Source organism: Bactrocera oleae, chromosome 3, assembly GCF_042242935.1.
Source record: "Bactrocera oleae isolate idBacOlea1 chromosome 3, idBacOlea1, whole genome shotgun sequence".
Lineage (NCBI taxonomy): Eukaryota > Metazoa > Arthropoda > Insecta > Diptera > Tephritidae > Bactrocera > Bactrocera oleae.
In genome coordinates, this window is record NC_091537.1 from 63468218 (window position 1) to 63494255 (window position 26038).

At 35.4% G+C, this 26038-nt stretch overlaps 1 protein-coding gene across 2 annotated transcripts in view; it reads left to right on the forward strand.

Moving 5' to 3' along the window:
• Positions 1 to 26038, forward strand: part of LOC106622554 (serine protease easter) — a 51450-nt gene that overhangs the window by 16457 nt on the left and 8955 nt on the right. Inside the window, exons 2-5 of one of the 2 annotated variants that reach the window (XM_014241771.3) lie at positions 20590 to 20756; positions 21234 to 21267; positions 24187 to 24332; positions 25874 to 26024. In XM_014241771.3, coding sequence (XP_014097246.1) covers positions 20590 to 20756; positions 21234 to 21267; positions 24187 to 24332; positions 25874 to 26024 — 498 coding nt within the window. The remainder of the gene's footprint in view (positions 1 to 20589; positions 20757 to 21233; positions 21268 to 24186; positions 24333 to 25873; positions 26025 to 26038) is intronic. The other variant, XM_036373953.2, reaches the window with a different exon arrangement.

The window sequence follows — 26038 nt, forward strand, 5'->3', positions numbered from 1 at the left end:
GCAACAGAAAGGATGGAACGTTTTGTAAGTCGACCAGTCAGTGCTAGTTTGGCTTCAAATGAAAAAATAAAACAATCAAGATTTTGGTTCCATTTTAGTCCAAGTGTACTAGTGATGGATGTATCTACGTTTAGATCCTTTGTAGAGTCGTCTTCTCTGAATTGATGATAATTGCAATGCCACTTTGTTAATTTAAACTGTCCTAATTCTAACAGTTGTATTACCTCTTGCTTTATCTGTGCAACTTTGGTTAGAGCATCAGCACCACAGAGTAGGTCGTCTACGTAGAATAATGACTTCACGATTTTTGCGCCAATTGTAAATTGTTCTGAATGCTGTTCAGCTCGATATAACAAACTCCGTATAGCAAGATATGGTGCAGCAGTTCCATACGTTACAGTATTGAGTTAATACGTGCGAATATCTTCAGTTGGTGAACTCCTCCACAGAATATACTGGAACTTTCGATCATCTTCGTGCATTAATACTTGGCGATACATCTTGAATATGTCGGCAGTGAGTGCAAACCTGTGGAATCGAAAACGAATAAGAAGAAGAAAAAGTTCGCATTGAATTGTAGGGCCAACTATCTAAATATCGTTTAATGATTTTTGGGATGTGGTTCGACAGGAAGCGTCAAATACAACTGAAAGCTTTGTTGTTGTACTTGTTGGTTTTAGCACACAATGATGTGGTATATAATAATGCGGTTCGCTGAGATTTGGACTTTTTACAACGCTCATATGACCCAAACTCTCGTAGTCGCTCATAAATTCAACGTAGTGTGCTTTCAATTGTGGTGATTTGGCTAATCTATGTTCTTGTGCATTAAATCGTCTCAGTGCCGTAGTATATGACTCGCCCAAACATGTCGGAACATCCTTGAAAGGAAATTTGACAACTATTCTGCCGCAAGGTCTTCTTGACACAGTTGAATTGTATATGTGATCGCAACTCTGTTGTTCACGAGTCCAAGCCGCTGGTATGGTAGTGATTTCTTCCTTTTCCAATTTGGCATCTAAAGATTCATTGGCTAAAAATAAACAAGATGGTTTGGATATGTTGTTACTGCCCGTCTTATAGCGTCCCGAAACAATCCAGCCTAAGAGTGTTTTTTGCAAGATTGGTAAATTAGATCCAAGATTGATTTGTCCTACAGATAGAAGACTGAAGAACGTTTCTGTACCCAGCAACATGTCCATTTTCTTTGGTATATAAAATTCATAATCGGCGAGCGCCATATTGTGTGGAATATTCCATGTTGAATATTGATTTCAGGATCTGGTTGATAGCAATGTGCGATGTAATACAAAAAGCCAATGGAAGTTCGAAACCAGTGACTTGCGACTTGATATTAGTTGAGGTTTTGAATTTAATATTTGTTGACGATGAACCGATGCTTTGAATCTGTATGTTTTGCTTACTTCTTGGCAAAAGCAACTTTTGCGAAAAATCATCTGTAATAAAATTTACCTGTGAACAGGAATCTAGCAGTGCTGTACAAAATCTGTAGCTCCCCGATGCATCACGAACGAAAATTTTTGCTGTTTTTGCAAGGATGACGTTATCCAACGATGAATTATTCCTGTGTGCATGCACGACTGCCTTTTGTATTGTAAATACCTGAGTAGGTGTTTGGTGGAGTTAACTGTTTTGTTGTCGTGCACAAACCTTGCACCTGTGTGATGATGGACAATTGGCTACTCGATGTCCCTTTGATAAGCATTTGATGAAAAGTCCAATTTTCTTTGCATGTTCGAAACGTTGAGTAATGTTTAGTGACTTAAAGCGTTCGCAAATAAAAACATTATGGTTGTTATTGGAACAGAAATTACACGATATGTTGGAGCAGGAAAATGTATAACCTCGTGGTTGATTCCTTGATTTCGAAGAGGGGTATTTGTTAGCGCTTGAGTTGACGACGTACTAACATGCGTGTTGTCCAGTGAATCCAGGTATTGGCAGTGTCTTTCCAAAACTGCGATGCAATTCTCCCATGACGGCAACGTTCTGAAATCTAGCGACTCCTTCCACTTTTTGTTGGTCTGTTCATCAGCCTTCTGCAAAATTAAATGAATAAGCATAGCTTGCGATATTTGGCTGTCGGTACCTAGCGATGTCAAGGAACCATAAATAGCTGAAGCTTTATCAATTAAACTTCTTAGCTGAATGCCATTTGGTTTCATAACTGCTGGTAAATCAAATAACAAATTTAGTCCTTCTGAAAAAAATAGTGTTTTGTTATCATACCGTACCTTCAACCGTTCTAACGCCTTCGGATAGTTTTCATTTGTCACTTGAAACGCATTTACAGTTTCTAAAGCTTGACCTTGGAGACAATTTCGCAAATGGTTGAATTTTAGTTAAATTGAATTCACGATCAATTATTTGTTTGTACGAGGTGATAAAATTTTGATAATTTGAGTACAGCTTAAGTGGTGGAAGTTTTGAACTTGATTGTACCACGCAAGTTGTGTCCGAAAGTGAAACGTTGTTATCTTCTGCCAGTTGCGATTGGATAACCAATTTAGTTGTGATGTGAAGTTCTTTCAGGTCAGCACGTCCACCATCATCAGCATCCAATCTTTCGATGTCAGTTTGAATTGAGATCTGCTTAAAATAGGACTCCAGGATGCCCAAACGGCATTTGTATTCCGCAGCTGTCGACGATATTTTTAATGCGCGTAATATTTTTCTTGTTGTTGTATGCAACGAACATGCGAATATGAGCTACAGGCAATGGTAACGACGAGACTTAGCGGTGGCAAACTGGTGTGCTGTGCTTTGTGCGAGCAATGCTGGTGACTCCAATGGTAAAGATTTCTAACGGTGACTAAGTTTAATGATGACAAAGTCCAATGTCGGTAATTTCCCATGACGATAATGTCCAATGACGATAATGTCATATCCAATGACGATAATGTCCAACGATGCAGTCTAATACTGACTCATACACTCCGAAATGATTTGCGAAAGAACAAAAAACTCACTCGTGCCCCACGTTGGGCGCCAAAAAATGTAGGGCTACAAAGTTTTTTTTGTAGCCGCGCAAATATCGAAAAAGCAAAATATTTAAGCGAAGTTGTAACAGCGATAAAATACAAAGGGCCGAGTAATGATGCTATGTGTCTTCAGCTATTAGACTAACTTTATTTGCAAAATTCTTCTCGTTAAATAATATTCTAAGCAATATTGCAATACCGTTCAATACATAATTTCCGCTAAGTACATAATTTCGTTTTCTATTAGTACATATATACATAAGTATGTAAGTTATATAAAATTCATAAAAGGAGAATAACCCAAGTACATACTTTACTCTATTGCTCCTTCGTATATAATGTAGTTATTAACAAAAAAGAAATATAAAAAATGGGAACGCAGCATTGCAAGAGGCTGCTTACATATTAAGCTTAGTACATGTTAAATGGGACTAGCTAATGTGCACAAACAAATACAACACAAGCAATAAATATGTAAGTATGTACACAATGCAAATACAATTATTAACTGCATTGAGGTGAATGACTTCTAATGCTTGCCCTTGAATATTGGGCAAATATGTAGAGAACAAGAACTAGCAAAAATATAGAACATATGACCGTATAATGCATTGGTTCTCAATCGGTGCAACACCCATGTTGCATAGATGCTCACTGAGCCTGCAATGGCCGGTGTAGAACTCGACAAGCAGCCGGAATTTGTTCCTCGGGAAATTGATTACGGCTTTAAACCGTCTGAGGTCGGAACCCCCATTAGCAACCTGGCATGGTACATGCCTTGAATTTGTTGCCAATGTCTCCCTGCCTGCTCTTTCCGCTTTACGGAGCAGCTCTTTAATGGTATATGGGCCGACCGCTACGGATGATACTGGTCCTACCATTTCTGTAGAGGTTGCGGAGCGGGCCAACTCGTCAGCCAGTTCATTCCCGGCCATACCCCTGTGTCCAGGCACCCAAATAAGGTGCACTCGGTTGTGGTCTGATAGGCTGTTCAGTCGTTCTCATAGGCAGAGATCGCTTTTAGTGCCGCCTGACTATCGCTGAGTATGGCAATACTTTTATTGCGATAGTTGCGTTGGAGGTTTATCTCTACACACCGACTTATAGCATAGACTTCGGCCTGAAAAATGCCCGGAAAACTTCCCATGGGAATGGAGAGTTTGGTGCTTGGCTGGGCAATCCCTGCACCAATCCCCTCCGACATTTTCGAGCCGTCGGTGTAACAATTGATAGTGATTTCCCTGAGCAGCAGGTCCAGCGTTGAATCATTCCATTTCGCCTTGCTACCAAGGGTAACTTTGAACTTCTTAGTGAAGCTTACTACTTTGGTAAAGCTGTCCCTTTGGAGAAGGGCTAGTGGCATTTCTTCACTTAGCGCCTTAATCTGCTGGGACGAGTTTACCTTCCCTCTGCCAACTCCTTCTGCTGTCATTTGGAGTAGAGTCTGTTTGGCTGTCTGTTTGATTACCATATGTTGCGGTGTGAGTTCTAGCATTACTTCCAGTGCTGCAGTCGGCCATGTACGCATTGCGCCCGATGCGCATATGCAGGCAAGTCGTTGCAGATTCGACAGTTGCAGTCCTACCGAAGTCTGCGATGCTTTAGAAGCTTAAGACACCGTTCCAACCCCACTACACCATCCCTTTGCCAGCCCCAGTCCTCTCTGTACGATATCGCAGAGTGTGTCTATGAACTTACCCCTAGCAAAGATAACAATGTCATCCGCATATCCCTGACAGCGGATTCCATTGCTAGTTAGCAGCTCAACAGCGCTGATAAGATACTGATACAGAGCCCATCCATTCCATACTCTTAAGCAGGAAGGAAGTAAGACTGATTGGTCTGAAAGGCCAGCCTATCCCTCATCAGCCGAACAAGGTGGGGCAGTAGGACCTACTCCCCCTGTTGCAGATATGCTGGAAGGATGCCATCCGCACCCGGGGACTTATATTTTTCGAAGGAGGCCAAAGCCCACTTCACTAACTAATAGAGGTGGCTCTATCACTTCTGCTCGTGGTTTAGCAAAGGAAATCAGATGGTGTTTTCGCAATAATGTTTCTACGATATTCTTCATAAAAGATGCGCTTTTGGGTTGTTGTGTCTTTTTTTTGAACTTTCAAAGGGTTTACGTTTGCTTCCTCACAGAGCTTTTCAAAACAGTTCCTTTTGCTGCGGGCAATTGCTGTCTTTAGAAGCTTCTTTTGGAGGTTTTTTTGTTTTAAACATTTCTCTGAGGCTGTTTGCATTTTCCCCATATTGTATGTCATGTTGGTCGGTGACGGTTACACAGTCAAAGGTGGAAGGAGTATCTGCCAAGCAAGTCATACAATGGCCGTAGGCTCTGGCGATCTATTGGCGTTCAGGGGGCTTCATGCTCTTGAGGATAGTGCACCTCTTCAAGATGTGTGGTCGATGGCATAGACTGCACCGTGGGGACAGATGCTCTTTAAACTGATCCTCGTTTGCATCTCTGACTGCTGCTGCAGATGATTGGCTGGACGGACTCATGGCACTTTGCATCCTTGGTGCTGCGATAGGTGAAGCGGATTTTCTAGTCGCTGCAATTACGGTCCTCACAGTCTTGGGAATGCTGTGAATATCTTCTACGTCCATTTCTATTGGAATAGCAATATACTATATGAAAATATGGTTTGGGTCATAATTCAAATTATGGTATTTGTTGTTTGGTTTGAAAAATAGATATACATATATATATATATAAATATGCGTTTTCGCGGGTTTTGTGCAATCGGTTCTTTGGAAGCACAATTTAACTAATGGTCGAGTTAGTATGCCAGTTTGTGGGGAGAACATGGAAGTATAAACTGTCAATCGGTTCCTTGTGGTGCATATTTTTTAAACAATTTCTTGGGAGACTTCTTTATTAAATTTTACAAACTCTTTCTCTGTGGCTGTTTGAGCTCCGATAAAGTTTTTCCCATTGTCGCTCATAATTTTTGATGGAAATCCATGTCGTCCGACAAAGAGTGCAAATGCTGCGAGAAAAGCTCGCGGTGTACTGCCTTTTTCGTGAAGCATATACACAAGCCTCATAGCCTTTTCTGAATGAGTAAGACCTTAACATATAGGCCTTTATCTGGAAAGGTCCAGCAAAATCAACCCCAGTATGGTAAAGGGAAGAGCAAAATTGCAGCGTTCAGATGGCAAAGCTGCCATGATCTGCGTAACTAAGGCTGGAATTTACTAGTCTTCCATGGGCCCGGATTAAAACCTCAGTGTCCAAAAAGGATTTAAAACGAGAAGTGAGCTTGATTTCTCCCGAATGAAATAGCGAGTTTGTGTATATGTGATAAGGCTGACCTTGCCATGTTGTAGGTCGAAATGCGTTAGTTACACGGAGGGAGCATTTGTTATTAATTTAACCTTTTGTTTAAGGCTTTGGATAAATTTAAACATGTAAGCGACTACTCTTAGTGCTTTTGGGAATGATGAAAAGCAATGTAATATATCATCTTCATTAGGAAAGATATGAAAATTTTCAATTCTCCGAATTTCAGTAACTATTTATTGCGAGCGGGAGACTTTGACTAGACTTCTTGTGATTCTGTTAACCACGTAGGACCGTTCCACCAGAGTGTAGTGCTGGTGGGATCCGTTGGATTATCTGCACTTGCAACATGTTGGCATTGTGTTGGCCCAACTAAATCTAATATTTGAGATATGCGGTTAGACATACATAAGTCTTCCAGGGATATAGTGGTTTTTCTAACCATGCTAAAAGTATTTCTGAATCTGACCAAAGGTACATTTTGTGATTGGTTAGTTTAAAACTAGTTTTGCTAACAGAAGAACACCATTCAGTTCTAGCCGTGGCAGGCTTAATATCTTCAGGGGAGCAACTTTGCCTAACAAAAGACGTGAAGATATTTTGTTTTTATATTCAGTGCGTACGTAAACTGTTTTACAATAGGCCTTTTCAAAGGCATTACAGAAGTCATGTTATTCTACATTATAGTTAGGTGCGAAATTTACCCATCGAGGAATTCGAATTTCCGAGATGGTATGTAGATTGTTAGCAAATTGAACCCACTTTGTTAAACATATAGGTTTTACTTGCTTATCCCATTCACTGCCATCTTGCCACAGTTCTTGAATGATGATTTTTGCTTAAATCATTATTGACGAAAACCATCCTGCGGGGTCGGAAAGTTTTGCCACCGAGGAAAGTATTTGACGTTTGGTTATGGTGGATATTACAGATATTTACTAATTGTATATGAGAATTGATCTGTTATCGCATTCCATTGAATCCCGAGGGTTCTTGTAGTACAGGCTTTTTCAAATTTAAGTAGTTTGTATCTTATAAGTCTTCCCTTTTTATTGTTTTTATTATCTCGGGATGATTTGGTGTAATTTTATTTAGGGGTAACCCGGCTAAATTTAGTGCTTTGATCACTTGAGATAGTGATTCGCACACTAATGAGAGACTGTGGCTACCTGATAGAATATCGTCGACAGGTTTTAGCCACCACTTCATGTAATGTCCTAATTGCTAAATAGGGTACGCAATTGATGCCAAAGGTAACTGTTTTAAGTTTGTAGTCGCTGTTTGGACTATTACTTACTATATTTGCAGAAGACTATTCTTGGAAATCTTGGTCATCTCTATGTACTAAAATTTTCCTATACATTTTTTCTACATCGTGATTATGTGTATCTTACATGTGTATAGTACATCATTGAGTGATTTGCCTGAGCTCATACACATTAAGGCAGTACTTAACTACTTACTTTTGTGGTGATTTTATTTGTTCTTATTACCCCGTGATGTGGAAGATAAAAAGTTAAATATCTACCTTTAGATATTTTTTCATATGGTACAGCTTCTTCCATATGGTTCAGGTCAAGATATTCATACATCACGTTATCATATGCTGGTTTAAGCTCGCTTTTGTTTATCAAGCTTTTCTTCCAAGCTTAGGATTTTCTGGCCTGCTGATATGCTAGAGTGGCCTAGAGCTATAGTTTCTGGAAACGTGGGTTTGAATGGGAGTATTCCTCTTTATTTTCGGGATTCGGGATTACCTGATTTGGTTTTATGTATGTATTCATATTGGCAAAATTGGTTATGTGAAGCAATGAGTGATGTCGTCATTGACAGTACACACAACTGAATTTGCTTTCACAGTCTTTTCTCCCGTGAGAATTGGAGAGACAGTTGATCCAAAGGTTATGTTGTCAGACAAGATTGTTCCTATCTGAAACAAACATTTTTTTAAATTTCTCGCAAGATATTATATTATGTCCTCCTTTACAAATTTCACATAATGATTGCCAATGATTTATTTGATTTGACACGAATGTTTGGCTTCTATTAACGTGTCTATTATATTGTGTGTTATTACTGACTTGGGGTTTAAAAAAGTTTTTATTTGAGTCATTTTGATGATTTTTTGGCTTAACTACCTTTTTGTCTATTTGCTTAGCTATTTCGTTGTCGTACTGAGTCGTTGAAATTTCTTTCATTTGATGATATTTTGGCGATTTCCTTCTTGTCACTATGGATTGCTCCCATCGTAGCAAAGCAGCATCAGGGTCAGGATAGAGTCACACGATTCTGTGGATATATTTTGTGTTTCTAACACAGATAAGCAATTAGTCACTGTCGAGTATAGTTTTTGAAATTCTTGGCTGGTTTTTTGTTGAATTTTTGGTAAATTCATTAAAATAGTAATTTGGTTATCTACCAATACTCTTTCATTTTCGTAACTTTCGGCCAGTGCATTCCAAGCCAGATTAAAAATTTCGTCATTCAAAGCGAAGCGCTTGACAATACTCCCTGCTTCCCCTTTTGTTTTTTACTTGAGATGGTACAGCTTTTGTGCTCGTGAAAGTTCAGGATGGTTGATATACACGGCAGTGAACATGTCCCGGAAAGACGGCCATTGATCATAACCTTCATGAAAATCTTCAGTATCACAAGCTGGTACTTTTATAAATATACCTGTATCTAGATTTTCTTTTGGAGTTGTAACTACTCTCGGAGAAGAAGTAGTGGCTCTCATCGCCTTAATAAATTTATTTGGTCTAATATCATTGCCTTCGTGGTTTCGTATTGATCGAGGAAGTTTTCATATTTGGCTGACGCCGAAGCTTAAATGTTTTCTGGGAGTTCAGCGTCGTCAATATCTAGTATTGTATCATATGCCAGAACGCGTGCCCATATATAATCTATGCTTTGAATTTTTCATTTTAGTACTGATTCCATAATGTCGTTAATAGGAAGGAGAAGCCGAAAATCGTGTGCAGTATCTCATAAAACTGTCACTTTCAGTTGTGAATCTTGACACTGAACTGTCTTTGGTTCTTTTTTGTTTTGTAGCTTCTGCAGGTGTGCCTTGTTTTTTATCATCATCAGCCATTTTTCAATCTCTTTTGATTTATTAAGATGGTTTTGTATTAAATCTAATAAAAATTGCTATAATAAGATTGTAGTAAAAAATTTAAGTTTTGCTGTCCAAAGCTGTAGTGAAAAAATGTATTTGTGTTGTTAAAAGCTTTGATTGTATAATTCGTATATTGTAATTTTTTTTTGATGCAGTTTTAACAAATTCATGTAACCATTTCATTTCAAAAAAATAGCAATTTCTTAGATTTAGACTTATACTGAAAAAAAATTAATTTTACTGATTTGCGCTAAAGTAAAATTTTCATGTTATTGCACTATTATCAAATTCATATAACCAGTGAATTTCGAGAAAATAGTACTTTCATAGACTTAGACTTATACTGAAAAACATCAATTTTACTGATTGCGTTATAATAAAATTTTCATGTTATTGCAGTATTAACAAATTCATAAATTCAAGTCAATTTAGATTTTGTTAATATTTATATCCGTATTATTATTATTATAAAATTTGCCGAAAATGGTTTGCTGGGTATTCGTTTCACTCGCGATTAATTTGTATATTTTGTATGTTTGTATATTCGATTTTATTACCTGTATCTACATATATACATTTGTTTAAAAGGAACGCGAAAATAAAATTATTATAAACAACAAAAATAGCATACATATGTATGTTAATTTTAATTTTCATATGTTTGGATATGTTTATCTGTTTTGACCGTATAATTTTTAGATATATTGATATATTATATGTACATTCATATATGTAACGCGTTTTTGTAAAGTTTCGCTGAGAGTGCGTGGTATTATTATATATATAAATATATTTGTAACTATATATATATATATATATATATATATATATTTGTAACTATATATAATTTTATATGTATATTTTTAAGAAAATATAATATTATATAAAAGAGAAATGAGAGAGTAAAAAGGTTGGGCTGCGGTTTATATGTAGCGCGGGAAATGTGCCCGTGTTGAAAAAAATATGTGTACATACATAAATGTCGATTATTTTATTGCTTTGTTTTTTCTTTTTGCTTTTGCTTATATGTTATATATCCTGCGATCCTGCTTGTTGCTTTATTGGTCCAAGGGGTATCGCTGGAAAGTTTGCAAGTCGAAGAACTTGACTTATACATTTTTTTGTATATATTGTCTTGTGGTGTGTTTGGATACACGAATTAAGCAGGCAGGTATTTGAACAATAGTATGTTTTTTGTAAATTTTTGGAATCAATTAATTTATGTATGTACCATATGATTAAATATATAATATAGGCATGTATGTGAGAAAGGATGTTACTTGCGGTAAATATATATGAGTTTTTGTTTTTGTTAGCCTTTGCTTATGTGTTGTAAGCGATCCTGCTTGTTGCTGTATTAGCCCAAGGAGTATCGCCGGAAAGATTGCAAGTAGGAATACTTGCCTTTGTAAAAAAAATTTTTTTTTTGATGATTATTACGGTGTGTTTGGAGACACAAAATTAGCTAAGGTAGGTACCGTATATTATTATTTTTTTCAGTTATTTCGTTTGGTTATTTATTTCCACCGAAATACCGATAAAACTGTAAATTAACATACATATGTACATATACGTTTTGTTTTTAGTTATTTTTTGTTTTATATTTTAGTTGGTTTCGCGGCCGTTTGTCTTAATTTAATTTAATCACTTATTATAGTATGTATGTATATATATAAGTAATATTTTCAAACTATACGATTTAATTTTATTTATATTTATTAACAATTTAATACTTAATTTACATTATATCATTTCAATGTTTGCTTAAGAACTGAACTAAACTCTCGATAACAACTTCTACCGAACGTTAGCTTGATTGTTTTTACTCATAACACGAATAAGAGCGTATTAGAGATATTTCTTCTTTGAGTGAGTGTAGCAATGTCACTCCTCCCATCTAAAAATATTGTACAATGTCCTCATTGCAGTTTTTTGTTTTTATTATTTACAAAATGTGTAGAATTAAAAAAAATTAACAAATTCATATAATTCTCAATAATATTACTAAATGCTTTTGTTTTTTGTTTTTTTGTTTTGTTTGCAAAATACTTAAAACTATTAATTGTATTCATAAATCAGTTATACATATTTTTTCTTTCTTTAAAATTGGCTTTTGTATTTTCTTACTTTCCTGTTTTTAAACTTTACATTATATTCCCCATCAGATTCGGTTTGAACAAGCCGCACTTTTTTATGACGAATTAAATGATTGGGGATGCAATGAAACAACTGGTTCAAAATACGCGTCATGTAGGACCGTTGAAGTATCGCAGAAGAATACGGAGCGCTGTTGATCGAATGAAGTTGCGCGCAGGAGCTCTCGTATCAACGAAAACAGAAATAACAGAAAGCTTTTGTATCGAATGTTGACTTGGCGCTCAGGCCAAGACGACGGGTTTTTTTTGAATGCGGGTAGCGTGCTGGATCGCGTTCGTAATTAATGTTGATCCTTTGATGTGGGGACCATCCTTTTTGTTGTTTGGCGGAGTGGGGTGTCGTCGTGTGGTGACATCTTGCTGAGTGTGCTGGTGTTCTCAGGGGTGGTGTGTATTAGTAGGATGTGCCAGTTTTACCCGAGTAGAGTGGTGTGTATATTTAAGGGGGGGCTTATCTCATTTAAACATCCTGGCCCCCTAGGCGAATATTTTGCCTAGTATTACACGTATGTACTTATATTGCATGTATTTCGGCGTGCTGCTGGTTGAGTAGCCGAGGGCGCGGCATACATTGTGGTAGAGTTATATCCATATTTGGGAAGAAGACATATTCGGTATGCGTTTTGCTGTAGTGCAAAAGATGTGTAACTTTATTTTGCGGGTTTTGAGGTTGTATTTGCTTTTCGTACTTATTGTATTTGCGGTAGTTTCTTTTATACTTTTATTATTTGTATTGTTTGTTTAAAACTTCTGTACCATCGGTTTATTACGGTTAGCGACTCCATGTCTGTCTCAGATAAAAGAGTGAGATTTGTGATTTTCGCTCATTTTTTTGAAGTGAGATTTGCAACTCTCACAAGTCTTTCCCATAACCTACCCATATAATGAGCGCTTAGATAGATGCGATAGGTGCGACCTTTGCTTTTTATAAGTATGGGTGCGTCACTGTATCACATTGGAAGTATGGTGATCCCTTAACTTTAATTTTAATTGTATATTATTATGAAAATTTAGGCAACTATGAGGCACTACAGTAAGATAGGTGTCGATTTTTGACTTTCTAAGACAACTATGCTGCAAACAATATTATGTATGGACTTGGGCGATTATGGCCAAGAATCGGGAGATTCGAATTTCGGTTAGATTGTTTGAGAATTGTGACCAGGATTTTCGCTTGTATCACAATTGGCGAATGCCATCCTGCGGGGTCGAAATTATTATTGCGGATAATGCGGATGTTGACTCAGTAGGATATGAAAACTGGTCAGATATCGCACGCCATTGTATATCCCTGTATTTTTATGTTGTTCTGCCCTTTTCAAATTAATTAGTGAAATTAGTGTACAACAATGTTTCTTTTGGAATATTCAGTAATATATTTGGATGATTTGGTTGAGTTATATATATTTATGTTTTTAACCCTGGGGTTGTCAGAAGAAGCTCTGACTTGGTTTTTTGTGCCAATTTGTAGAGTGTTGGAAAATTTTGACTTGGGTGGTAGTCGTACGACGTACCGGCCAATATTTGATCGCGTAGTTGTGGCTTTGTAGAAGTCTTCACAATACTGATTTTCTGGGGTTGTAATTGAAATGGGGGGGAGTTCTTCTAACTCCCAAAATTTTTTCAATTGTGAATTGAGGTATTCGTTTGAGATTTCCTCAACTTGAGTTGTCATTGTGGTAACTGGTTCCGTAGCTAGTCCACTTAGAATCCAACCAAATATAGTGTTTTGAGCTAGAAGGGTGGTTGAAATTTTTTCAACACCATCAAGTATTATTTGCGGTATAAGGTCGTTGCCTGCTATTATATCTATTTGAGCGGGGGTATTGCAGTTGGAATCTGCTAGCTTTAGGTGTGAAACCTTTTGCCAATGCTTGCTATTTATGTGATAGCTTGGAAGCATTTTCGTAAGTTGCGGTAGGACTATAGCTTCTGCTACAATTCGCTTATCCGCTTGGGGGAATATTAGGGTAATGGGGCAGATTTTGTATGAGTTTTGGACTACTCTTCCGCCTATTCCCATAATTTCAAAATTCGTTTGTTTTGATGGCAGTTTTAGCCTATGTTGTGCCCTAGACGTTATGAAGGATTTTTGTGATCCTTGGTCTATTAAGGCTCTAAGTTTATAGAGTTCTCCTCGATGTTCGATGGAGATGACTGCTGTGGGTAGTAATATCCAATTTTGTATTTTGCTGTGTAGCGTTTGAGTGTTTTGTGTATTTGAGTAACGTAGTGTCTTTGGCAATTTTCGGGACTTGCTTTTGCAATTAAACCCGTGGTTCTCTTTCTTATAAGCACTACTTTTGGGTGATATGGGAAATTTGCTGTAAAGAAGCATTGTGTGGTGTCTTTTGTGACAATATAAGCAATTGAATTTGCTTTTCGAATTTTTATATGTATGCGCATGTGACAAGCAATTTGTACAAAGTCTTTTTGATCTGACAAAATTATTTCGTTCGTTAACTTTTAAGTTTTTAAACTTCTCGCAAGATTGTAATTTATGCCCTCTTGTGCAAGTAATGAGTTCGTGGGTATTATTTATTTGTTTGATCAAACCAACAGCCTGCTGCATGATCATTTGAGCGTGCGAAATATTGGAAGTACAAGTAATGAGTTCGTGGGTATTATTTTATTAAACTCACTTTATTAATATAAATTAAATAATATCTTTTATTCAATTCACTTTACTAATATAAATTAATATATGTTGGTGAGCTTTAGCTGCACCCGTCCAGCTCTAATTAGAGACTAAAAACTTAAAACTAAACTTATCATTAATGAAGAGTCGGTCACCGTTGGCGTACGTGACTGCTTAAAGGTGTTAGGTTGCAGTTACGTTCCCAGCGGACGAGCTGCAGACGCTGACGTTTGATAATTTTCCGGTCAGCGTGAGAAAGCTTCTTTGCTGACTCAGGCCATGCGCGAACTTTATGGTGGTAGAGGTGCTCGTGTTAACTTGCATAATTCGCATGACGTATGTTTATTTTGTTCGGATGTGAATGATTGCGTTTTGTAAAAGCTACTGTTTAATTTGTTTTTGCTACTAGCTTGGGGTCTATTGAAGCTTCTTTTTAGGTCGTGTTGAACAATTTTTGTTTTAATTAGTTTTTTATCTACCCTTTCAGCGATTTCGTACTGGGTAGTAAGAAAGTCTTTCATTTGTTGCCACGTGGGGCATTTCTTTCGTGATGAGAGCGATTGCTCCCATAAAAGTAACGAGTTTTCTGGTAATGCGGCGGTGCATATGTTTACCAGTATAGGGTCCCAGCTCTTTGTGGGAATATTTTGTGTCGATAAAACCGACAAACAACTAGAGACAGTGGATTGTAGTCTAATAAATTCTTCACTTTTTTCTTATTGAATTTTAGACAAGTTTATTAGTGTCGTTTCTTGTTCATCGACCAATATTTTTTCATTTTCATATCTTGCTTTTAGAGCTTCCCAAGCCAAATTAAAATTGTCGTGTGACCTTTAGTCTTGTGTCGGAGGTGATACAATTTTTGCGCTTTTGATAATTGTGGATGGTTGATGTAAACGGCTGTAAACATGTCCCGGAAGGACGGCCATTCTTCATAACCACCATGAAATGTTGCTGTGTCACATGCGGAATTTGCCTCTTGATTTTGTACTTGTGGCAGCTCTACTCTCGGATGTGGAGTAGGTGCAATAGCTTTTATTAGCTTTAACTGATCGGAGATCATAACTTTTGTGGCTTCGTACTGGTCTAAGCAGCTTTCATAATTTGTGAAAGCCGAGGTTTTAAAATTTTGTGGTAGATCTGATGACTCAGTTTCTACTATGGCGTCATGAGCCGCTTGGAGACGAGTCCAAAAATTGTTAAGATTTTAACCAGGAATAATTTGTATCTAATATGTTGGGGAACACCATCGAGATATTAAGACCTCTAAAAACTTCACTTCGAATCGCATAAAATTTTGAAAAAAAAATGTAATCCTTTTTGTTGCTTGGCGGAGTGGGGTGTCGTCGTGTGGTGACATCTTGCTGAGTGTGCTGGTGTTCTCAGGGGTGGTGTGTATAAGTAGGATGTGTAAACAACCTGTAGTGGAATGAGAAATAATATGGTTGCAGGTAAATAATGCTGTTCAATTTGAAGGTATTTCAACTCTTTATCCCCAGAACTACAAATAATTCGCAATTTTTCGTTCATTGTTTTATGAAACCGCTCAATGTCACCAATACCAGTTTTCCCAGTTGTGACTTCGACTGCTATATTCAATTGTTGACACCACTGTTAGCATAAACATTATTGATACCTTGGTCCTGGTCTATTTTTAATGTCTTCGGAGGTCCCATAAAATTAAAAATCTTTAGGAGGGCTTTCTTAGTTTCTAACCAATTTAAAGCTAAAACCTTTTCAGCTGTCGCAAATTTGGAAAACAAATCAATACATGTTAGATAATTTTCATCATCCCATTTCCAAAAGTCTACTACAAACATTTCTCGAGTCTCATACACAGAAATGTGGTCGTTTTTGAAATAGTTGCATAACTCCCATTCAATAATTATTTTAGTTATCTCTTTAAGGTTATTAGGGTAATAGTATTTTTGCTTGAAACAGTTTGCTACTTTTTCGATTCCTTAATGCAGTCCTTCTAGGTGAATTTCTAATATTTTTGACTTGAAGGCAGAATAATCTTCAATATTTTCTAATTCCTTCATGGTTCGATAAATTTTAAATATGTTTGAAGTAATCAGAGTTTTATAAATGTTTTAAAATTGTACAAAGTCGTCGTCATCGGTCATAAGTATTGTTGTATTTTTGTTTAACAAATGAGTTTTAATTAAGTCCTTTATATATTCAGTTGTTAGTTCGGTATTGTTAGAAAATATTTTGCGTGTGCCAGGATCGGCTCTTTTGTTATTAATAACTTAATAGTTTCTATGGCACTGATTCGTTAAAGGTTTTGTTATTTTTGAAAAATTTTAAATAAATTTACGGTAAAATCCCGCTAAACCAAAAAATTGTTTTATTTCCTTTTCCGTTTTGGGAATTGGATAATTTAAAATTGCCACGACTTTATTTGGACTTGGTTTTATGCCAGTAGGGGTAATAACATGGCCAAAAATTCGCTTTTGTCCGGCTGTACTTTTAGATTCGCTTCAGCTAATCTTTGAAACAATTGTCAATTAGACCTTCCAAAACTGTATTCATCAGCCTTTGGAAAGTGGCTGGTGCATTTTTTAAACCGAATGGCATTCTCAAAAATTCGAAGCGGCCATTTTGAGTAGAAAAAGGTATTTTTGTCTATCTATAGGATCCATTTCGATTTGATGGAATCCTTGCGCCGTCGTGAAGTATAGACATTTACCTAACTTGTCAAGTATCTCGTCCATATTTGGAATGGGGTACTTGTCACCCAGAGTGATATTATTTAACTTTCGGTAATCTACAACGATTCTCCATTTTTCTTTACCTGAAGCATCTAGCTTTTTAGGCACCACCCAAATCAGTGCAGAATAAGGAGAAGTACTGTGGAAAATTATTTTTTGTTCCAGCATATCTTTTATCTGTTTATTTACTTCCATTTTATGTACTTTTGGGTATCTATAAGATTTAACATATATTGGATCTTCATGAATAGTTTTAATTTTGTGTTTAATTTTGTGAGTGAATGTAAGTTTCTCACCTTCTTTGTAAAATAAAGTTTTGTTTTTCCCCAGCAATTTATTAAATTTTTGCGATTCTTCATTATTTAAATGGTTGACTCTAAATTTGGCAGTAAATTTGTCATCATTAATATTCAACTCGGTTAGTAAGTTAGTGTGTGTATAATTTTTAACATTGTCGAAAAATTTGTGTATATGTCCTTGTAAACTAATTGTATTATTTTTTAAATTGATCTTAGAGTTGAGCTGACGAAGTGTATTGTAACCTATTAATCCGTCGTAATTATCGGAAAAATTATAAACGTAAAATATCATTTTGTGGTTATGGCAATTGTCGAAAACTTCTTGAATCTGTTTAAGTAATACTTTTCATGTAGCTGTTGTTAGTAATATTGGTTCAATTTCAATGATTCTACTACTAAGAACCTGGGGCTTAATTAGACTGACAGAAGACCCCGTATCTATCAAGAACTTTAAAAATTTACCTTCGATCTTTAATTCGATCGCGGGCACTCCTCCGAGGCTTCTAATTGAAAATTTGACTGCTTAAATTCCATTGGTTGAGGAGCGGCGTATCGCCTTATTATAGATTGATTCGAATTAAGTTCATTTTGCCTTCTTATTTGTTGCTAATTTATTTTAGGTACATTATTGGTATTAAGCGCACTAAAATTATTTCTGTTATTATAACTATTATGAGAATTTAAAGCTGTATTTATTTCTGGGTAATATTTCCACTCATTTGGATTTGAGTGATAAAAATTATTTGAGTTATTAGGTGATAGGGTATATCCTCGATAGTTATTGCCATGAGAATAGTCAAAAAATCGATTTTCACTAGGTGGTGGAAAATGTTGAAACTCGTTACCATTTACTATATTTGAATTTATGTGAGAAAGGTTAGAAACTCTGGGAAATGCGATGTTTCTTTGGTTATAATTTAGTTTGCTTTTGTTTAGTCTTCTATCATCTTCAAATACATTATTTTCTTTCAAAAGGTCTGTTACTAAATTTGCATTTATTAATGCAGTTAAATAATTTGGTAATTCCCTTTTTAATGTCTTTAAACTAATTTGATCTACCTCTTTATACAAAAATGTTTCGGTGGAAATATTGTCATTTTTTAATTTGGTACAATCTTTTACTCTACGTACTTCTATGTTAATTTCTTCGCACAATAATTTTACGCTATTCTTAAATTTTATATTACTTATTTCCAAAATAGGAGTAGACACAGGTCTACAAAATGAATACAAATTCATCAATGAGCAATTGTCATAGTGTTGTCCAATCACATGGTTGCTCCCGTCTTACAATATCCAGAGCAGAATCTCTTAGAGTGCAGGTAACGCAGTTGAAATAAAATGCAGCCTCTTCTAAAGAGATTGTAGTGTACCGAGGTACAATGCTGTCGATGTACAACGCTAAGTACTTCATGTTGCCGTCAAACGGTTGAATCAGCTTAATGGTTTGCATGATCGCTTATCTTTTCCTTCATCATTATTGTTTCTTTATTTATACTAAGAGAGCTTCATATTTTGTCTACAACTGCTAACTCTTCTTCGACGCTGCTCATTTATAAGAGCAGTGTATAGGTTAAGTTCAATTATTGTTTGAAACCGTTTTTTTTTATACTCTCGCAACCTGTTGTTGCGGTTGTTTGTATCACCTAAAACTAATCGAGTTAGATATAGGGTTATATATATATAAATGATCAGGATGAAGAGACGAGTTGAAATCCGGGTGACTGTCTGTCCGTCCGTCCGTCCGTGCAAGCTCTAACTTGAGTAAAAATTGAGATATCTTTATGAAACTTAGTAGACATGTTTCTTGGTACCGTGAGACGGTTGGTGTTGCAGATGGGCGTAATCGGACCACTGCCACGCCCACAAAACGCCATTAATCAAAAACAAATAACTTGCCATAACTAAACTCCGCAATAAGATACAAGACTGTTATTTGGTACACAGGATCACATTAGGGAGGGGCATCTGCAGTTAAAACTTTTTTTTAAAAAGTGGGCGTGGTCCCGCCTCTAATACGTTTAATGTGCATATCTCCTAAACCGCTAATGCTATAATAACAAAATTCACTAGAAGCAAATGTTTTTAGCACTTCTATTGACGGTGTGAAAACAGTTGAAATCGGGTGGCAACTCCGCCCACTCCTCATATAACGGTACTGTCAAAAACTACTAAAAGCGCGATAAATCAAGCACTAAACACGCCAGAGACATTAAATTTTATCTCTGAAATGGTATAAGATGACTTGATAGGCCCACTTTTAGGTGAAAACCCATATCTTGAGATCTGCTCAACCGATTCCAACCACGCCTATTTTCCATATGACACCATTTTAAATACCACTTGATTCTTTCACTTTCCACTATGCAAATCAAGCAACAATGATTATATCGGCGTAAAACTTTGCGTGAATAATACGTTTAAAGTATGCCACCTTGTGACCAAAAATTCTCTAAATCGAACCAAAAGTGTTCCAAGCCCCTAGGTACTGAATATGTGGACCCAGTGCCTATAGTTGACCTTCTACCGAAAATATCAGCCAATCCACAAAGAAATCTCAAACGAGTATACCATTTGACTTTGCGAGAGTATAAAATGTTCGGTTACATCCGAATTTAGCCCTTCCTTACTTGTTTTTCAAAAATTCTTTTTTGGCACATTTTCATGATTTTGTTTATTGCATTGTTTAATAATTAAAAAAAGTTTGCGAAATGAAAAGTTCTTAATATAAATAGTTGTTGTTCTTGTTTTTTATATCAAATTATCTTAACAAAGTTAAGTAATAGATATCGGCAAAATTGACACTAAGAGAAATGTTTGAGCATGTTCTCTTATTTAGTTAATCTTCGTGTAAATCACTGGAACCGTTTTTATTTAATTTCTTTTTTGTTTTGTGGGTCTCTTCCTTTTACATTATTCTGTTCTTTACTTACATTGACATTGGCATGATATTGAACACAATAAGCTGACCTTTACATGACATTAAACGGCCTTACAATGACATTGAACATTATATTGTATTTTATTCAGCGTGAGTTTTTTTTTTTATTAACTTTCCTTTAATTATTATACTTATTAATAATTTTTAATAGTAGATTCGTTTAAATGATCTTTTTCGTAGATCCTACCAGTGCGCCAATAATATTTTCAAACTATACGATTTAATTTTATTTATATTTATTAACAATTTAACTCAATGAAATTTAATAAAAATAACTCGCACATAGTAGGAAAATTCCCTCATTTAAGACATAATCGTTTTGAATTTCATATAAATTGAATATTTGATTAATATATTGTACATACACATTAATCACAAAGGTGCAGGTCCATCGACATATGAAAATTTCATATTGATTTATCATTTAAACAGAAACGGGTTATGGAGCTTGCCAAACGCCAAATGGCAAAATCGGCGAATGTATTTTAATACAAAAATGCACTGAACTATATAACATGGCCGTTAAACCTAATTTAGAAGAAGTGGATATAACATTTTTAAGGCAGAGCAGATGCGGTTCACTTGGTAAAAATATTCTGGTGAGTACAAACATATTTATTCAACATATTCATAAAATAACTATTGAGCAGATTAAAAAATGTTAATTTCGTTCCGAATCTGGGCGATTTGTTAAAATTACATTGTGTCAACTATAGCCACACTCCAAATATATTAGTTATAATTTTTCATCGTTAAACAAACGTTGGCATATAAGAATATCAAATTAATTTTTTGAATGAGACCTCCCAAGATATAAATATAACATATTTATAAACAAATTCAATATTTATTAATTTTAATCAACAAACACTGTTTGATTCGTGATTGTATCAAGTTGAAAATAAAGCATACAACGTTTTAGAGTCATTGAGATAGTCACGCATCTTTATGAATTAAATGTCATATGAAATATACTGTTTTAAAACTTCACATAAGAGTACATATATATTTAGCTTTATTTAAGATTTCTACAAAAATACATTAAATATACTATTTCGGCTTTCATTAACTTTCAGGTTTGCTGTCTTAAGCCAGTAAGTGGAAATCTAGGTAATAAACACGCACCGAATCTTTGCGATAAAATATGATACAATATACAAACTAATATAATAATTAAAATATCTTATTCAGAGGAACAAAAGTCATTATATTGGGTGTATTGTGGCTAGGGGAAGGACCGATTTCATCTACACTTAAGATACAATAACCAAATTCATTCCGGATGGTCCCTTAAACACCCTTAACCTGAAATCGCATGATAACCCCGCCCACTAAAAAGTACTAAAAGCGCGATAAATCAATAACTAAATACGCCAGAGACATAAAATGTTTACCCGAGATGGTACCAGAGCGAAGTCGGTCTACAAATTTAGATTCCATCTGCTTCTGCCAATTTCCAGTAGGCAAATCAAATACCAATGAATGTATCGGAATCAAATTTGCCCGTAGAGTGCGCTTAAAGTAGGCCATCTTATGACCAAAAATTGTCAAATTCGAACAACAACTGTTCAATGTTCAAGCCCCCAGATACCGAATATGTGGACCCCAGTTCCTAAGGTGAATATTTTATCGAATATATCGATCAATCTGTGTTCGGAGCAAATCCTTTCCTGATAGAAGTATGCCTGTGTGTCAGTGTCAAGTCATGGGTTGAATCGGGCCAATACCTCCCGTAACCCTCATATACCTAACATAAAGATTTTTAAACTTCCGAGTGACTTTATACCGCATATATCGGCCAATATGTGGTTCTCGCAATGAAAATTAGAGGGCGTGTTTTAATCATAACAGAGTATCTTCGTGCTCTAAAATGGATAAAATTGAATGAAAACTTAACTTAGCCCCCTAATAACCAATATCAGGATTTACGAGCATCAGACTGACTACTCCATATATATTGATAATTGTATGTGAGGTACCTTAATAAAAATCAGGAAGTATATTAATAGTATGTTTCATGTTAATAGTTGTGGTATTGCCAAATATAGATAAATTGGGTGAATAAATCCCTTAGACCCCTTATGCTTAATATACAATTTTCAACTTCCGATTGGCCTTATACCATATATACGAGTTATCCCCACACCCATATATTACATATTATGATTTTTCATTTTTCTAGCAAGCCTTATGACGAATATGTCGTTTAGTGTGTGAGTTATATATTTATAAAATTTCTTGAAAATATGTTTTCAAGCATTCCTGAGTAATGTCCAAATAATTGATAATAATAATTAATGCAATCAGCCCGTCCTTTTCTCTGCCCCCAATATAACGATTTCCGTCTTTCCACCTGACTTTAAACCGTACAGATTAGTCAAAATGTGTGATATGAATGAGATTGATTTAGACTTTGGTCTGATATCCTTAATATAATCAAAACCGATCCTCTGGTTGACGTTCTGCCCATCAACTCAATATTATAAACTTAGCCTCTTCGGTTGAGTTTATATCACATATTTCTAATTATGTTTTTAAAATAATTTCCGTTGACGCGATTAAAATATATTAATAAAACTAAGTGAGTTCATGACCATCAATATACTCGTAAGTTAATAAGATACCAAATTTGATTGTTATCCATTCACGATTTCGAATAATGAATGTTGAATTTTTTCGCAACATTTTTTAATATAAAGATTTGCTAACGCCTATGAGAATGGTACAAGTATTTCGACGGATTTTATTCTTGCAAGTTGTAAGAGTATAAACTGTTCGGTTACATTTGAACTTAGCCCTTCCTTACTTGTTTTCTTTATTTTATTCTATTGTTCAAATGTATCATTAAGAAACAAGTAAGGAAGTTGTAATTTCGGGAGTAACCAAACATTTCATACTCACATTTCGCATCAAGCCCGGGAAAATACCTTCAGATGTTGTCTAAGATATTTATATTTAAATCAACCTAGTAAACTCAAATGATACATAAATGATTTCACTTTCGTAACATGCTGCTACAGAGTATAACAGGTTTGTTCACCGAAAACTAATCGAGATAGATATAAAATTATATATATAAATAATCAGCATGATGAGACGAGTAGAATACCGAGTGACTGTCTGTCCGCCCATGCAAGCGATAACTTGAGTAAAAATTGATTTAACGTGTTTCTTGGCACACATGGAGGGTTGATATTAAAGATGGAATCGGACCATTCAACGGCTACAAAATGCCATTAAGCGAAAATATACAAGTATAAAAGCTAACTAAAACTAAGTTTCAAATTAAGATACAAGCCCGTTATTTGCTGCAAGGAGTGGAAAGGTCATCTGCAGGCTGAAAATGTTTAAAAAGTGGGCAGGGCTCGGCTCTTTAATAGGTTTATTGAACATATTTACAAAATGTTCACAAAACAACTAAAGCTATTTCAACCAAAATTGTTTAAAAGGAGTCCCTTTAACACTTATTCATGTGCTGTCAAAATGGGTTAAATGTCAGACCATTACCCTATTCTCCTTATAACGGTTATATTGAAAAAAACTTAATATTAAATACGTCAGAGACAATTAATTTTACACCCGGGATGGTACGGCAAAGCTTTATAGGATTCGGTATGAAAATTTGGCAATGGGACATTCGTTTGTTATTTTGTAAAAATGAGCAAAATTGGACAACAACCACGCTTACTACTTTCAGTTTACAGATATTAAATCAAGCCCCAATAAAGTTGTGGTAATAAAACCTTGAGCAAATAGTATCTCAGACCTTAGCTTTTCAGGTCCATAGATATCGAACATGTAAAATATAAAAAAATATCGGTAAAACTCTGAGGTATACTATTGAGTTCAAAAGAGAATATTTTCCCGATAATAGTGTGCCATTGAGTCAAAACTGAGTAAAACTTGCCACTACTTACATAATCCCCATATACCTGATATATTCCTTACTTATTTTTATATTCGTTTTTTTCTATCGATTTACATGATTTTATATTGAACTGTACTCTAAAATTTGCATATATTGCACAGATCACTGCGAAACTCCGAATGGCAAAAACGGACATTGCAAATCTATATTTGAATGTGGTTCATTATTACCATTAGTTAAAGACAATTTATCGGCAAGGGAGAGAAATTTCTTGGCCAAAAGCGTGTGTGGACAAGGCAATCGACAGGTAAGAGAATTAACCTTATTGCAACCTTCAAATTATATGTTACAATCAATAAAATCAAACAACATTATTAGAAAATGCCAAAAATTCGAGTGCAGACAAACTAGTTTTAATTAAATAAATAGAAACTCAACCTTATTTCTATGGTAGAACCTTTCAGTAAGGAGGGTCTAATTCCAGATGTAACCGCACATTTTATACTCTCGGATTTCGCAACGATCAGGGCCCGGGAAATACTTTCAGGTGTGGAAAAACTTTATGTTAAACAAGAAAAGTTGTTAACGTCGGCTAGCAACTACATAATTAACTAAATCCGAAAAAGTATATGCTATAGTGGTCCGATCTGAACAATATATTTGTATATTGTCAAATAAAAAATTCCAATATACAATAACTTTACTTTGATCGGTCAGTTTGTATGGTAGCTATTAGTGATAGTGATACGATCTGTTTAATATTTTCGGAAATTAGTATGTTATAAAATTAAAAAGTTTTACATACAAGAAATTGATTTCGATCGGTCAATTTGTATAGTATCTATATGCTATTGTGGTCCGATATCAACGATTTCGATAAGTAACGTACATATATACATTATAAGCTCTTCGATATTTCATTTTGGTGCTAATATACCCTGCTCAGGGTATAAACATATTACGTAACAATTAATCATTCAATTAAAATCATATTTGGCACCATATTAATATATATTACAGGTTATGCACTGAAAAAGTCAATCTAACTGCAGTGAAACCTTGATATTACGAGCCTCAATATAACGAATTTTTCAAAATCCCCTAGCACTGCCCATAAGAGCTCATGTAAAATATACCTTTGTATTACGAATATATTTTTGTTTTTCAACCTTACTATAACGAATTTTTCGACTCAGCAAAATAGAGATCGAAACTATTTTTGACCTTTACTTAACGAATTTTTGGATCCACAACCTTCATATAATGAATGACTATTTTTCTCGTCAGACTGTAGTCAAAAACATCCCCCCCTTAGTTAATCTCTTTTTGACTATAGTTTGCTCACTCCCTCCACTAGCTGGCAAAAGCTGATTATTTGATTGGCTCGCAGCTACTTGCGACTTTTCCAAGAAGCTGAGGATGCAAAGCTCAAATTTTTAATTCCTCTTTCGCTGCAACTACGATCACTACCTACAATCTTCCGTAAAACAATTTTTTTAAAAACTAATTGTAAACTTCGTCCTTTGATCCAGTAAATTCAGCAATGGCTGAAAAACGTAAAAGGTGCTCGTTAAGTGTTGCAGGGAATCGAAAAATAATCAAGTTTGTAGACAAAAATCCTTTAGTTAACCTCAATATAACAAACCTCACTGTAACGAATAACTCGATATAATGAATATTTTCTAGTCCTTTCAGATTCGCTATATCAAGGTTACACTGTAAATCAAATCTTCTACATTAATCAGATTCGTGGTGTGGGACACAAGGTCTACTTTTCACCTCTAATTTTTATAATAGTTTAATATTGCTAATATATGTATGTATATATGAATGTAATCCTACGTTTAGGTGTGCTGCCCCGATCCACCCACCAATACTCGTGGAGATTTACCTTTGCCACCGAGCTGTGGAAATATTCCACTAAAAGAACGAATTTTTGGTGGATCTGCGACAGATATTGATGAATTCCCATGGACAGCTTTGCTTATATACGCTAAAGGTAAGAAAAATAGC